At 40.4% G+C, this 16,460-nt stretch overlaps 1 protein-coding gene across 1 annotated transcript in view; it reads right to left on the bottom strand.

Annotated features, from left to right (window-relative positions):
- Nucleotides 1-16,460, bottom strand: part of ABCA13 (ATP binding cassette subfamily A member 13) — a 249,825-nt gene that overhangs the window by 207,016 nt on the left and 26,349 nt on the right. Inside the window, exons 9-14 of the mRNA XM_038760086.1 lie at nt 15,984-16,108; nt 14,662-14,786; nt 11,089-11,285; nt 7,827-7,957; nt 4,211-4,270; nt 1,604-1,712 (exon numbers count right to left, since the gene is read on the bottom strand). Coding sequence (XP_038616014.1) covers nt 1,604-1,712; nt 4,211-4,270; nt 7,827-7,957; nt 11,089-11,285; nt 14,662-14,786; nt 15,984-16,108 — 747 coding nt within the window. The remainder of the gene's footprint in view (nt 1-1,603; nt 1,713-4,210; nt 4,271-7,826; nt 7,958-11,088; nt 11,286-14,661; nt 14,787-15,983; nt 16,109-16,460) is intronic.

Here is a 16,460-nt window from a genome sequence, read left to right on the forward strand (position 1 = left end):
TCCCAGATGTTTCTCAAGAGAAGAACTCCTGCTTTCTTTCAAAATCTCTAACCGTGACTCTAACCCAGGCCCTTCTTACTTAAAAACACTTACCCCCATCCACTTCCCCTCCATCTTATTGACAACTTCAACCTCTCAGTCACCGATGAGCTCCTTCCCCTCTGCCATCAAATATGTTCAAGGCTCTCTAGGTGAATTCCTCCAGCTTTAGCCCATTTCCCCACTTCCCTTCCCCTCCAAACTTCCTCCATGGGCTGTATACAACTGCCACCTTCCCATCCTCTCCGACAACTCTCCTCTTGGCATGCTATAATCTGGTTTTTAACCTCTTTACTAAGATTTCACTCACAAAGGCCACCAATTGGCTCCTCATAGTCAAGTCCAATGGGCTAATCCTCCCGCACCTTTCAATTACTCTCACACTGTTGAACCCTCTTCTCCTGGAAATATTATATGACCTTGATTTCACTAACACATTTCTAATTCGGTTCTTCTCTAGCAGTTATTTTTCAATCTCACCCACCGGCTCATCTTCCATTTTGTAAATCCCGTGACTGTGGATATTTTACAATGCTCTGCTCCAGTCTAGCTTACTCTTCTCACTGTGCACTCACTCTCTGAGGAGACTCATCCTCTCACTTGGCTTCAGCTACCAAGTGGAAGAATCGGTCTATGCCTTTAAATATTTAAAACTTCCCACTTTTGTCTGGCATATGCTCCCTTTCAGCTGACCTTACAACGACTGTGGGAATAATCCCATTCTCACCCATGAAAGCGCTCCCTATTCTGGTATCTCACCTTGTAGCAGTCATTTCCTCTCTTCCTGTAGGCAGCCAGCCCTGATCCAGACTACAAGCCGGACATTTGGCAGCACTCTTCCCAGCTGACATCAGTCATCAATCGTATTTACTGAGCACTAACTGCAGAGCACTGTACCAAGTGCTTGGAAGAGTATAATATAACAATTAACAGAAACATTCCCTGCCCTCAATGAGCTTACAGTCTAGAAGGGGAGAACAGTTCAGGTATCTTTGGACCTCAGGGGCATGATCAGACACCTGGAGAAGCAGGGTATTTCCCAGGATGTCACCTCCAGTTTACCTCTGAGTTTCTGGGCCAAAATAAACCTACTTCTCTTCTTCTACTACCACTACAGCAGACAAGTGGCAGAGCCCGGGATTAGAACACAGGTCCTTCTGACTCCCAAGCCATGTTGCTTCTTTGAAGATATGTCTCTTCCTTCCCCCATCTGTAATTTATTTTAGTGTCTGGCTCCCCTGCTAGGCTGAAACTTCTTAAGATCAGGGATCATATCTATTGAACCCCATCGTATTCTCCCAAATACGTAGTGCCGGGCTCAATAAATACTCTTGATTGGTTGATTGATGCTCTCTAGCCAACTGAGTCCATGGTACCAGGGTACATAGTTGTACTGGTTCCACAACTCCCTGATGAATTTCACTTTTTGATAAAGTGAGCCTTCATTCAGTGTTCCACATGATCAGAGTTGTCTGCCAAGTAAGCAAGTTTATCCTCTCTAGGTAGGCAGGTTTTCTCTCAGTCATATGAATAATAAGTTAGAAGTAAAGCAACTAAAACTTACCTTGTCACTGAAGTAACTGGAGAGTGGAATAAGCTTTTCAGAAATACTAAATAGTTATCAGCGATAGCTTTCCAATCCAGTTCTTGTCCATAACAAAGAGAATCCTTGGAGTTATCTGAATATAAACAGATTTTTACATGTGTTATTGATTACAGGTGTGGGAAAAACCAAGCAAGCTCCGAGGCAACATGAGAGAAGCTGTACCACTAAGTGGCTGTGTGATCTCTCTGTGTCTTTATTTTGCCACCAGTAAGATACTCATACAGTCATAATGTAGGCCACTTGGATTAATGTTCAGGCTCATGCATTAAATGATGTTACTTATCTTTCAACAACCCTACTCATTCACAGTGACCTACTGGCACTAACGATTACAAATTGCAGAATCATGTGGGTTTCAGGAATGTTTTAGGAGAAAGTGGATTTGCCTATGGGGACACTGATGGTCGGCCATTAGGAGACCAGAGGAGATTCTGCTTAAAACTACCTTAGAAATTTTCCATGTTCTTTCCTTCTTCCCTTTCTCCTCTGTCTGAGACAGCCACGATTTTAAGTTTCTACCCCAACCACATACTATGGCTTAGTTTAGGCTAAAATATTAGACCTGTTGCAATATATCAGTCATTCAGTGGTAATTACTGAGCACTTACGGAGTGCAGAACATATTAATGAGCATTTGGATGACTGCAATAATAATAATAATTAATGATAACTATGGTAGTTGTTAAGCACTTACAGTGTGCCAAGCATTGTACTAAACACTAGGATGGATCCAAGCAAATCAGTTTGGACACAGTTCCTGTCCCAAATGGGAGTTCACAGTCTCAATCCTCATTTTTCAGGTGAGGTTACTGAGGCACAGAGAAGTAAAGTGACTTGCTCAAGGTCACACATCAGACTAGTGGCAGAGCTAGGATTAGAACCCATGACCTTTTGACTCCCAAGCCCATGCTCTAGATACTTCACCATGCTGCTTCTCAGCATAGAGGAGGCAGACATAATCTCTGCCCGCATGGAGTTAGTGGGGAAAACAGCCATTAAAATAAATTGCAGGCAGGGGAAACAATCAAGAATTTTTTAGTATCAATCAGTAAATCATATTTATTGAGCATTTACTGGGTGTAGAGCACTGTACTAAGTGCTTGGGTGAGTGCAACATAACAGAGTTTGAAAGACACGTTCCCTAGTATGATAGTGGAGCTGTTTCCAAGCACTTAGCTAAGAAGTTACAAAGGCAATAAATTATAAAAAATTAGAACCTTTCTTGGTCTCAGCTCTGGATTTCAGTAATTTGTGTGCCCATTCTAGGAAAAAGGCTTAAAGTCTGCATGGAGAAGCCAACAACTTTGAGTTTGGTCTGAAGTCTGACGCCATGCTAGTGCCACATTCTGACTGAGACTCCAAAGGATATTCACTTTATTACCTGGTGACCTTCTTGTTAAGTCATAGAACATTTCTAGCCACCAAGTCTTCTTGATATGGTATCATAATCTTGATGATGCTGTGTAGCCAAATTTCTGAACAATTTCTATAACTCAGATCTAGTGACACTCAAATGCTTTAAAAAGGCCCAGTGCCAACTGTGTAATGGTCTTGATTTTGAATTCTTGCTCCTCTCTTGTATCTGACATTCTGAAGAGAGAAGCCTTCCGTGCTACAATCTGAAGCCTCAGAATGGGGTCAACGGTTTTCTGGAACTAACCAGCATCTTGCCAGCAATGGTGAACAGAGAAATACCATAATAGTGTTACCTTTCGCATCTTGGTCAGCAAAAAGACACCTGCTAAAATTCTGCCATCATCTCCGTTAAATAGATCTCATTTTCTTTGGTAATGCCTGTTCTTCCTTCTACTTGGTGCGTCCAACATAGGAGAGGGACTGAGTCTTACCTGATTAACTTGTTTCTACCTCAGGCCTTAATACAGTCCTCGGCACATGGTAAACGCTTAACAGAACAATCATAATAGTGATATAAACAATAATAGTAATAAAAAATTGAAATGAGTTTTAAACCCTCTCTCTATTTATTCAAAACCCTTCAAAGTGAGGAGGGAACTAATTAATAATGATGGTATTTGTTAAGCACTTACTATATGTCAAGCACCATTCTAAACCCTGGGTAGAAATGAGATTATCAAGTTGTCCCACGTGGGGCTCACGGCCTTAATCCCCATTTTAGAGATGAGGTAACTGAGACAGAGAAGTTAAGTTTCTTGCCCAAAATCACACAGCCAGCAAATGGCAGAACAGGGATTAGAGTCCACAACCTCTGACTCCGAAGTCCAGGCTCTTTCCATCAAGCCACGCTGCTAGTGAAGGTTAACTTTTCATTTTGAAGAGGACTTTTCTATACATGAAAATTTCCTACCCCAGCTATTAAAGCTATTAAAGATTACAGTGCAATCTCTCCAAACCCCAGGAAGGTCTGGAAGGAACCCTTTTCACAGTGAAGGGATAAATGATCACTATTCATGAAGAAGAAATGTAGGTTAAGCCCTTAAGAGAAATACGCTAGACCAATTTTGTCTAACATCGTCACAAATGATTGAAAGAGGGAGTGTGTGGTGAAATCTCTGAGGGTGCAGATGATGAGCTCTTCCGTGTGGTGAAAGGCCAAAATCTGGGGAAGAAAACTACAAGAAGATCTAATAAAACTGAATGAGTGTGCTGAAAAATGACAGATGAGCTTCAATAATTTGGATCATTTTTTCTCTAAGTGTCAAGAGCAAGCTATACCACTTAAACAAAAAGAATTCCAATTACGATTACAAAAAGAAAGGCCTATAGTTTTCAGTTACAATCCGGGAAAGAGATTTTCAAGTTCTTGTTTAGTTTTCTTTCAAATCAATATGTAGCAGCCTAAAAGACAGAGTTTTGCCATTGTTAATGGTACTGGTTAAGTGCTTTCTATGTGTTAAGCACTGTTACAAGCACTGAGGTAAATAAAAGATAATCAGGTTGGACACAGTCCCTGTCCTACCTGGGATTCACAATCTGAGTAGGAAGATTTAATCCTCATTTAATCCACATTTTACAGTTGATGAGACTGACTGTAGACTCTAGATTGCAAGCTCGTTGTGGGCAGGGAATGTGTTCATTCTTTCATTCAATCGGATTTATTAAGCACTTACTGTACTACATGTCTAATACTGAGCTTATTATCTTAACCTCCGAAACCCTGTCCTCTCCCTGACTTTCGCATCACTGTGGACAGCACTACCAGCCTTCCTGTCTCACAAGCCCGCAACCTTGGTGTCATCCTTGACTCCGCTCTCTCATTCACCCCACACATCCAATCCATCACCAAAACCTGCAGGTCTCACCTTCACAACGTCGCCAAGATCCGACCTTTCCTCTCCATCCAAACCACAACCTTGTTGGTACAATCTCTCATCCTTTCCCGACTGGATTCCTGTATCAGCCTCCTCTCTGATCTCCCATCCTCCTGTCTCTCCCCGCTTCAGACTATAGTTCACTCTGCTGCCCGGATTATCTTTCTACAGAAGCGCTCTGGGCATGTCACCCCCCTTCCTCAAAAATCTTCGGTGGTTGCTTATCAACCTTCACAGGAAGGAAAAACTGCTCACTATTGGCTTCAAAGCTCTCCATCACCTTGCTCCCTCCTACCTCACCTCCCTTCTGTCCTTCTAGAGCCAAGCCCACACACTCCACTCCTCTGCTGTCGCTAACCTCCTCAGTGGGCCTCGTTCTCACCTGTCCCGCCATCGGCCCCTGGCCCGCGTCCTCCCCCTGGCCTGGAATGCCCTCCCTTCTCACATCTGCCAAACTAGCTCTCTTCCTCACTTCAAAGCCCTACTGAAAGCTCACCTCCTCCAGGAGGCCTTCCCAGGCTGAGTCCCCCTTTTCCTCTGCTCCTCCTCCCCTCCCCATCACCCCTACTCCCTCCTTCTGCTCTACCCCCTTCCCCATGCCATAGCACTTGTGTATATTTGTACATATTTATTATTCTACTTATTTTATTAATGATGTGTATACAATGCTTTGCACATAGTAAGCGCTTAATAAATGCCATCATCATCATATCCATAATTCCATTTATCTATTTTGATGTTACCGATGCCTGTCTACTTGTTTTATTTTGTTGTCTGTCTCCACCTTCCAGACTGTGAGCCCGTTGTTGGGTAGGGATTGTCTCTCTCTATTACTGAATTGTACTTTCCAAGTGCTTAGTACAGTGCTCTGCCAAAGTAAGCATTCAATAAATATGATTGAATGAATGAATGAATGAATAAGTGCTTGGGAGAGTACAATATAACAATAAGCAGGTACATTCCCTGCCCACAACTAGCTTACAGACTGGAGGGCAAGGCAGACATTAATATAAATAAATTACAGATATGTACATTAAGAGCTCTGGGGCTGGGAGGGGAGATGAATAAAGGAAGGAAGTCAGGGTGAAGCAGAAGGGAGTGGGAGAAGAGGAAAGGGGACTTAGTGAGGCAAGATCTTTTGAAGGAGATGTGTCTTCAATAAGGCTTTGAAGGAGGGGAAATAATTGTCTGTTTACTGTTACATTGTAATCTCTCAAGCACTTGGTACAGTGCTCTGCGCATTGTAAATGCTCAATAAATATGATTGACTCACTGAGGCACAGAGAAGTTAAGTGACTTGCCCAAGGTCACACAGCAGACAAGTAGCAGACCCAGGATTAGAACATAGAGCCAGGTACCCATTATTTAAAAAACATGCGTACCAACACCTGGAATACTTTGTGCTGTTCTGCAGGTTGCATTTTGAGAAGGACAAAATAGAGCTGGAGGAAGTAGGAAAGCACAACCAAGATAATCAGGAGAATGAAGAAGCTGCCTTAGGAAGATACACTGAACCAATTTGAACTCTTCAGTTTGAAAAGATATTGGTTGACAAGGGGAAATGATTGAAATCATGAAATATGAGGACAGAACAAATGCAAAATCAGTATTCACTAAATCCCAAAACATCAGGGGGAGGTGGCCCCATACTGAAGCTTAAGTAGTTCACACAACAAAAGAAAACACTGAAGAGTATCTTGTGGCAAATCTATGGAATTTGATCACAAAGGAGCAGGCCAAAAATATACAATTCAAGAGCAACTGGTATAATAAACCCATGGGAAAACAGTACATAATGAGGTACTAGAGTGGGGAAAGTTAGGGATGTTAGATAGTACATCTCTAAATATACTTTTAAGTAGTAATAATCATATTTATGAAGCAAGTACTGTGTGCAGAGTATTGCACTAAGTGTTGGACAACTAAAACTTTAAAGGAGGACAACTATCACTCTACTCATGTCAGAGACAGAATCTTTCAATGAATCATATTTATTGAGCACTTACTGTACCAAGCACTTGGGAGAGTAGAATATAACAGAGTTGATATACATGTTCCCTGCCCACAGTGAACTTACAGTTTAGAGGGGGAGACAGGCATTAATATAAATAAATTACGGATATGTACATAAGTGCTGTGAAGTTGACATGCAACACTGACCTGAAGGACCAGTGATCTGATCCAGTTCTTGAGAGAATACTTTAATGCAGTTTATCAGTGCACACGTTTATATTTTTGTCTAAACCTTTTACTACCCCAAGCATTGTCAATATTTCTGTATCTACTCAATAATCCTTTCTAAGCAAAAATTCATTCATTTAATTGCATTCAATAGCATTTATTAAGTGCTTACTGTGTGCAGAGCACTGTACTAAGTGCTTGGAAAGTACAACAGATAGAGACAGTCCCTACCCAACCACGGGCTCACGGTCTAGAAGGGGGAGACAGACAACAAAACAAGTAGACAAGTGTCAATACCATCAAAATAGATAACTAGAATTATAGATATATTCACAAATTACCCACCACCTGCTCTCCTGCCTCCCTGTCTTTCCTCCCTTTCTCCTTAGGGATCGTCTCTCCTAACTCTATTTTTCTCTCCCAAATGCTTACTACAGTGGTCAGCAAACAGGCTCAATAAATACTATGGCTTGACTGTCCCTCCCCTGAGCCCTGCACAGATGATGATACTATTGACAGCAAACTGTTCAAAGAAATTATCCAAAGGAAGAGTATTACATACTGTAAATATGTGTAAAATTTAAAGATTGTATTTCATGCACAAATAGGTGGGGAGGGAGGGGACAGAGGGGAGAAAGAGAGAGATAGAGGGGGAGAGGCAGCTATTCATCCCAGAAATGCTTGAGATTAAAAACTGCTCGTGCCCTTACTGGATCCATCCTTTGACAAACGTCCTCGGCTGTTCATGTAATTAGCTATTTCACAGGTTGTCCTTATAAATCCTGCTAAATTCTCATCATTTCTCAAGGCAAACTGCAGTTCTTCAAATATTTGAAAAACTCTGAAATTAAAAAAGACCCAGATTAGTGAGTATTAATGATATGACTTTATAAAATGGAGAGATTGCAACCCCGATCATTATGTCGGTGACACATCTATTACTGAGTTCCTGTATTCATGTTTGGTCGAAGAATGTTCTGACAAATCACTACTACCTCTTTATTCACATTCACTTGTATATAAAGTAGTATATTCTGTTTATATTTGGGCACTATCATCCAGCTGCATTTTGAAGACAAAACACAATAATAGAGGTGCTATCTTTCCAAATAACTGAGATATACTCTAGTGGATAATGTGCAAGCACTGTTGGCCCAAAGTCTTCTCCCACCACTGATTCATGTGCGTGTGTGTGTAAAAATAAAATTGAAAGAATTACTGAACTTTGGTCCTTCAATCATCTAGTCAGGTAGCCTACACAAAAATATCATCAATCTGACCATTCCCCTTCACTTGTTATTGCTGATTTTCTGTTATGTGCTATGCTTTTGAAAATGGGAAGCAGGGGGTCTTATGCATAAATATAATTTTTAAGAAATTGCATATTATATGTATATTTATACTATTGTATTGATATTATGACAGATCCTTTTATTTTATGCTAGGGTATTACTTGTACTTTATAGGGACTACAACACTTCAGTTTTTTTCTGGGTAGATAGATTTGATTATTTTTAAGGTGATTGTAAACAGTCAGATTTTAAAATGATATGGTGGAGTTTACAGTAAGGAATTCTTTGAAATAACCATCTCATTAACACTAAAAAAAGTATAACCTAGACTTAAGTTGTAATTAGAAATGCAAATATTCACAGGTCACTTCTTGACATTAGATATGTAAATGCCTGTATTTCCAAAGCTTTCCTGGGTACAAACTACAGTCTCCCTCTCGTCTATCTGCCAAACCATCCTTCCCTTTAGTCTAAATCACAAGTCAGCTCCCATTTCCTTTAGGAAGCTCTCTTCAATTAACACCATTTATACTCCAGCACATTGGAACAATTGTGACCTAATTTGCCTTTGGCAATGAGTTTCTAACTGTTGCACTGATTTAAATCTATTGATTGTGTTCATCTGCTTTGTTTCCCCTATTAGCCTGTGACATCTTTAGGAGTTACTGTTCCTGTTCTCTATTACGTATCTAAAACCGAAAGATTTTGGGACACTAAATCCACTGTGTAAATTGAGCTATTTTCAGAGTTGTTAGGATGTCTTTGGATAGACTTATTCTAACTCTGTGGATATAAGGGTAAATGACAATGCTTTCATGCTTTAGAGAGGGAGGAGTCGAAGGGGCATAAAGGGAACTGAATAGAGTGATGTTCTCAAATGCAGAAATTGAATAAGGCAGAATGGGTATCAGAAGGACATACAGAAGTTGGGGTTGTGGAAAAGGCCATGCACATAGGGCTGATTATTGTCTACAAGTATAAACACTCACCAGCGGAGTAAAACAGTACTGTATTGTTTACAGGGAAACTATAAAACATTCTGAAAACACCATGGAAGATCTTCAGTCCTCACTGGGTAATCTCATTTCATCCCCTGTCCAAATATTGAGCAACACCTGCTCTTTTGTGAACCAAAGTCAAGTCAGATCAGTGCTAAGAGCATCCTTAGTTTTTTTTTTATTCCTTACCTCCTTTTTTACTCCTCATTTCAGTGACCCCATCCTTTCCTAATTAAATCCCTGTGGTGCCCAGAGCTACGTTTCCTTTTCCCTTTCATTTTTACTGGCACAACTAAAATCCAAGAAAAAAAGGGAATCTGTACACTGAAACACATAGCTGAAAATAAAATGGGGCATGCTTAATAAACTATAGTAAAATTTTTGTTAAAGCTTTGGTTGGTTAGGGTTAAACAGTAGATAAGGATTCTTCAGATGTGCTTGAAATTTTGATCCAAACCACCTCTAGTAGGTGAAAATACACATCATTTACAGTTCTTTAAATTTTCCATATGTGCCTTCAATTCTAGTTGTTCAGTTCACATGCAGGTAACTCACAAATTCAATAACCAGATGGGTGTTTATGATTATATCTTCCATGAGTCGAGGTGAATCGGGTAAGCTGATCATACTGGATCATTCATGGTAATAAGGAGGAATGAGGAAGTGGGAAAAAAAATAACATGCCATCCTACACCACACTGAGCTATTTGTTTAATCCAGAGCTGTAATATGGTGCAATATTATCCAGTTAGTATTCATCTTGGGGACCATGTGAATGATTACAAGAATGAGTCAGAAAACAAGGAGAGAAAATAGGAAGAGAAAACAACATAATCAGTGAAGGCCATGGAAAGTCCCAATCTGTATAGACACATCTTTAAGGAGCATTTCTAAGGCCAATCACTTTGACTGTGTTTAACTATCTGCCTCCATCAGAAAAATGTATCGTTATGAAAACACCCCATTAGCTCAAGTAGGATTTATTTTCCTTGCATTTTTATTTGAAAATTAAATGCAAATGGAACATTCACACTACTAATTTGCATGTGCCAGTACTGAAAAATTCAACCTCTCATCCTTAATGCACTAATTCATTTAGCTTGAATATGGGTGAGCAGAACAATTTAGTAAAGATGCTTGAAATTGGGGCCCATTACATCATCGTTAAGAATTTAACTTTTGTATTTCTTAAATATGTATATGCAAACTTTGTGTACAGTCCTTTAGATATTCCTACTTATGTGGGCCTGGGCTGCTGTGTAACAATGGCAAACCTGCAAAACTAAAATGGCAATGTAAAGAAAATAAGCCACAATTTAAACTATAGCAATTACATTTTCATAAGATTTGGGAATGTGGAAATAGAGCACAGATTCACCTCCTGTTGCCACTGTAAGAGTCAGAACGATAAGGAGGATGGACCATTGTTTTGACTCATTTCTGGCATTTCTCATGACATCTGTGGGAATTAGGCAAATGAAGTCTAATCTCTGGAAATGCATAAGATATATTCCAGGTAAGTGTTTTTAAATTCCAAGGGAAGTTTCAACTTCGGCATGTTCAAATGAATGTTTTGTTTTACCAGTTATTTGGGGGTTACGGTGCTTTTTCTAACCTTAAAATTGAACTACTCTAGAGAAACAGAAATTTAGAAATAGTGGAAGTCATCAAATTTGCTTTACGTTACTGAAGAATCACGGTTCCTTTTATGTGAGAAGAGCCTCAAACTTTCATTCAAGAGGTGAACTGTAGTGTGCAGATCTGAAGCCACATGTGAGGGTTCACTATTCTTGGGGTACTGCTCCATGAGGCTCACTAAACTTTGTTCAAGTCCAGTAAGCAACTGAGGCGGGAAACCATTTTGCCTCTGCTGAAACATCTGAAAAATAAAGAGGAAGACGAAAATGAAGATGATTTAACCATCTATGCCAGACCAAGAGCATTAGGAAGCACCGTGGCCTAGTGGAAAGACTACGGGCCTGTAAGTCAGAAGATCTGGGTTCTAATCCTGGCCCTGCCACTTGTCTGCTGTGTGACATTGGGGAACTCACTTAACTTCTCCGTGCCTCAGTTCCTTAATCTGTAAAAAGGAGTTTAATAGTGTGAGCCCCATGTGGGACAGGGACTGTTTCCAACCTGATTAGCTTGTATCTACCCCAGTGCTTAGAACAGTGCTTGACACATACTAAGTCAACTCAGAGAAGCAGCATGGCTCAGTGGAAAGAGCGCGGGCTTTGGGGGCAGAGGTCATGGGTTCAAAACCCGGCTCCGCTAATTGTCAGCTGTGTGACTTTGGGCAAGTCACTTAACTTTTCTGGGCCTCAGTTACCTCATCTGTAAAATGGGGATTAAGACTGTGAGCCCCACGTGGGACAACCTGATCACCTTGTGACCTCCCCAGCGCTTAGAACAGTGCTTTGCACATAGTAAGCGCTTAATAAATGCCATCATTATTATTATTAACAAATACCATTTTTTTAAAAAAAAAAGAAGCCATTGAGCATTGAGAAGCAACATTATATGAGCATTATGTGGGGTAAGGGTTGTGTCCACCCTGTTATCCTGTATGATGACGATGATGGCATTTGTTAAGCACTTACTAGGTGCGAAGCACTGTTCTAAGTGCTGGAGGGGATACAAGGTGAATCTACCCCAGCACTTAGAATGGTGCCTGGGACATAGTAAGGGCTTAACAATGCCCTTATTACCATGTTTTTTGAAATGTCACTTGTCCTATCTAATAATAATAACTATTATTATTATAGTATTTGTGAAACATTTACAATGTGGCAAGCACAGCTCTAAACATGGGAGCTAATCAGATTGGACAAAGTCATCATCCTGCATGGGGCTCACAGTCTGAGCAGGAGGGAGAACAGGTATTTAATCCCAGTTTTACGGAGGAGGGAACTGAGTTACAGAGAAATTGACTTGCCCAAGTCAAAGAGTAGGCAGCTAGCCAAACCAGGATCAGAATGCAGAACTTACGATTTCCATGCTCTCTCCACTACACAATTCTGCTTCTCTTGACTCCTCAAAACCCTCCACTGGCTTCTCACGTCCTTCCACTTCAAGCAAGAGATACTCACACTTGGCTTCGAGGCTATCCACCAACTCACTCCAACCTTACACATTTTTTAATGTTATTTACTAAACACTTATTCTGTGTCAAACACTGTTCTAAGCTCTGGAGTAGATACTAGTGAATTAAGTTGGACACAGTCCCTGCCCCATATGGGGCTCACAGTAGGAGGGAGAAAAGGAGAAATCAGGCACAGAGAAGTTAAGTGACTTGCCCAAGGTCACGTAGCAAACATTTGGCAAAGCAGGGATTGGAACTCAGGTCCTCTGATTCTCAGGCCCATGCGTGTTCCACTAAGCCATGTTGTTTCTCATCAGCCCTCTTCACCCACTGCTTTCAAACAGATGTTTATTTATATTTATAATTCTACTTATTTATATTTATGCTATTGATGCCAGTTTACTTGTTTTGCTGTCTGTCTCCCCCATTCTAGATTGTGAACCTGTTCTGGGCAGGGATTGTCACTCTTTGTTGCTGAATTGTACTTTCCAAGTGCTTAATACAGTGCTCTGCACACAGTAAGCCCTCAAAAAATACGATTGGATGAATGAATGAATGAAACTCACTCCTTTCTCTCAAACTCGTCTTCCAACTGTACCTCTCCTCATCTCTCCTGCTTCCAAACCCTCACCCACAATGTTCCCCTGCCTTGCAACTTCCTTTCTTCCCAAATCCATCAGCCTAAAGCTCTTCCCATTTGCAGAGGCCTGCTACAATCACTCTTCCTCCCACAAGCCTTCCCCAATTAATTTCCAGCACCCCAAGTCATACAAATCCATCAGCTAACTCCAACACTTTTTTACTTACTCATACTGCTCCTCAGAATTCTTTTTATATAGGTTTACTCAAATATTTAATTTGATTACTCTATTCGCAAATAGTTTTAAATCTATCTTCCCCATTAGAGTGTCGGCTTCTGGAGAGCAGGAATCATGTAACTTCTGTTTTAAACTTCCCAAGTGCTTAGTATAGTGTAAGTTAGGTGCTCAATAGATTCAGTTATTACTACTACTATACGAGCATCTTTTTAAACTATTTAATCCTAATGAATCATTCCATTTACCTAGCTTTTTGGTGGTTACTGTTCAAATTCTCACAGGCATTTCAAGATAATAATTTGGTAAAATGTTATCAATGGCTAAATGCCATCCACACTCAGTCACAAACAGAAAACCAATAAAAACAAATATAGTAAAATTTCATTCCTTGCCCATTTTACAATTAGTCCTTGAATGAAATATTTTCACCTTTCCCAAAGAAAATATTATTGATCCTGTTTTTTAAAGAAAATGCATTGTAATTGAGTAATGGGATGAGATTTTCTTTGAAAGGATTTTGAGAAATGCTGACAGTCAGAAAGCATGTTAACTTACATGGAATCAGAGAAGCAAGTGACTTTTTTTAGTTTGACTGAACCTACGTGTAGTGCTCGGGACAGAAATCATCAGGACAGAAATTAAATAAGCATCTAGCAGGCTATGGTTTTCATAAATTCCTCATTAGGCAGCAGACATTCAATTGATCCAGTCCTTAGTAGAACAATTAAAAAAAAATCCATGCCACCTTCCCAAAATCATCTGTATCTAATTCAAGTACTTCCTCATGCATACTCAAAACAGCTTGAAAACTCTGAAACTTGAAAATTCAACATATCCCAGAGTAGAGTCAAATTCTTCCTTACATTCATCAAAGCTTGTCAGGTATTGTGTCCAGGGGGAATAACTTCAAAATATTCCTTTTGGTGTATCCTTAAAGTGGGAGGATGTCCGCTCCCTTCTCTATTGACTCTCTATTTGTTCCCATTTATTCCCTCTTACATGGATCAAATAGCATAATACAATTCAAACTGCTCTAACGGTAGAACTGGTGAAAAATGTTCTTGAAATAATCATCAGATGGAAAATAGTTTCCTTTTTCCCCAGTAAATCGGCATGTTAGTCCAATTTTCCCATTGTGTGATAATCATTCTCAACATTTACTGAGCACCTCCTATGTGCAGAGCACTTTATTAGGTTCTTCAGATCACTTTCAGACACTTGAAGAAAAATAGCATGGGCAGCTAGTTACCTTAGAAATATTATTTGAGAATTACCAGATTTTACTGAGAAGACATGATTTCCTATTCTTGAAAGTGAATCAGTGGGTTCTGAGAGATCTGAAAATATATATTTACCTCATAGATATGTTTCAGAATGTTCTCTGTAAGAAAATCATCAAAAACAAATTGGGATTTCAGCTGCGATTTGATTACCTGAGCATTCCAGAGCATATTCCTGAGGGACAGTTGGTACTCAGGCCCTGTTTGGAAAGAAATGAAAATGATCTAGTCTCCATATATTTAGCTTTGGATTCTTCTAGTAATGTACATCTGAAAAGATCATTTTGCAAGTATACCGTTCTTAGATTTAGCTTAAGTCAGAAGGACACGACATCTGGGAAGGGAAATGATCATTACTGCCAACGAATAGGAAAAGACAGCAGGTTTTTAGCTGTAAAAACATCCATAGCAAGCTCAGGCTGGGAAATTTATTGCAAGGCCAGGACTACTGGGAAAACGTGAAGATTGTTTTCTGGCTCTGAATCCCTGGTCATGTCAAGCCAGATAAATGTCAAAGTCCCTAGCTGATAACAGAGAGTCATTATATTTCCTATGACCAAATGTTCCAAGGTGCCCGTTCGGTCAAAATGGTTGAATTCCAGGTTCCGCAATGTGTTCAATGTCCATGACTTGGCTTTGATGACAGGAAACAAGATGGTGTTGGAAGCACCAGAAAATCATGCTCAGCTCTCTCTCTATGATGGTTCCTCTAGGGTCCAAGAAAGAAGCAAACTGATTGGCCATGATAAGAAGCAGCATGGCCTAGTGGTTAGAGCATGGGCTTGAGCACCAGAAGGACCTGGGTTCTAATCCCGGCTCTGCCATTCATCTGCTGTGTGGCCTTGGGCAAGTCACTACACTTCTCTGGCCCTCAGTTACCTCATCTGTAAAATGGGGTTAAGACTGTGAGCCCCACGTTGGACAGGGACTGCGTCCAACCTGATAACCCAGTGCTTAGAAGAGTGCTTGGCACATAGTAAGCACTTAACAAATACCATCATCATTATTATTGCCATGATTATTATATGTCCCCATGGTAGCATTGCCACATCTTCGATTTCTGATTTGTTACACACTGTGTGATCTGTGCCTGTCCTGACTGCATACTTGGTCTCCTGAGACTTGTACAGACTGGACCTGGGTTAGTTCGTGATAGGGGAGAAAAAAGTTGACAGAGAAGAAGAAAAAGTATGAAAAGTTGCCTTCGTTCCCTCATCAAATTGTAAAAAAAATTGAGACAGAATCTGACACCCAATTCAAGACACTGTGAGCCCATCCGGGACATGGACTTTGTCATGAATGTTCAAATTCTTTATATCTTTTCCACAAAAAATACCAGGTCATTGTTTTTAAGATGCCAAACGTTTCAAGAGAAAGAGGATCATCATCGGACGTACCTTCCTTGCTCCTAGACAGTAGAAAGTTCAGTGCCGTGATGGTCATGTTTACGCCTATTTTCACGGTTTGGGAAATAGTTTGGTTTAGAGGCAGCCAAGATATCTCTTCTAGAGTTGCTAGAGAACTAAAATCAGAGAGAAAATATGTCAATCTCCAGTTTTGGGGGTTGTTTTTATGGCATTTGTTAAGTGGTTACTATATGTGGAGCGCTGTTCTAACCGCTGGGGTAGATACAAGTTAATCAGTACCGTCCCTGTCCCCAGATGGGGCTCACAGTCATATAGGAGAGAGAACTAGTATTGAATCTCCATTCTGCAGTTGAGAAAACCTGGGCACAGAGATGTTTAGTGACTTAACCCGGGTCACACAGCAGGCAAATGGCAGAGCTGGGATTAGAACCCAGGTCCTCTGTCCCCCAGGCCTGTGCTTTTTCTACTAGGCCAAGCTGCTTCTAGTTCTTTTCAAACCACATATTG

Source organism: Tachyglossus aculeatus, chromosome 18, assembly GCF_015852505.1.
Source record: "Tachyglossus aculeatus isolate mTacAcu1 chromosome 18, mTacAcu1.pri, whole genome shotgun sequence".
Lineage (NCBI taxonomy): Eukaryota > Metazoa > Chordata > Mammalia > Monotremata > Tachyglossidae > Tachyglossus > Tachyglossus aculeatus.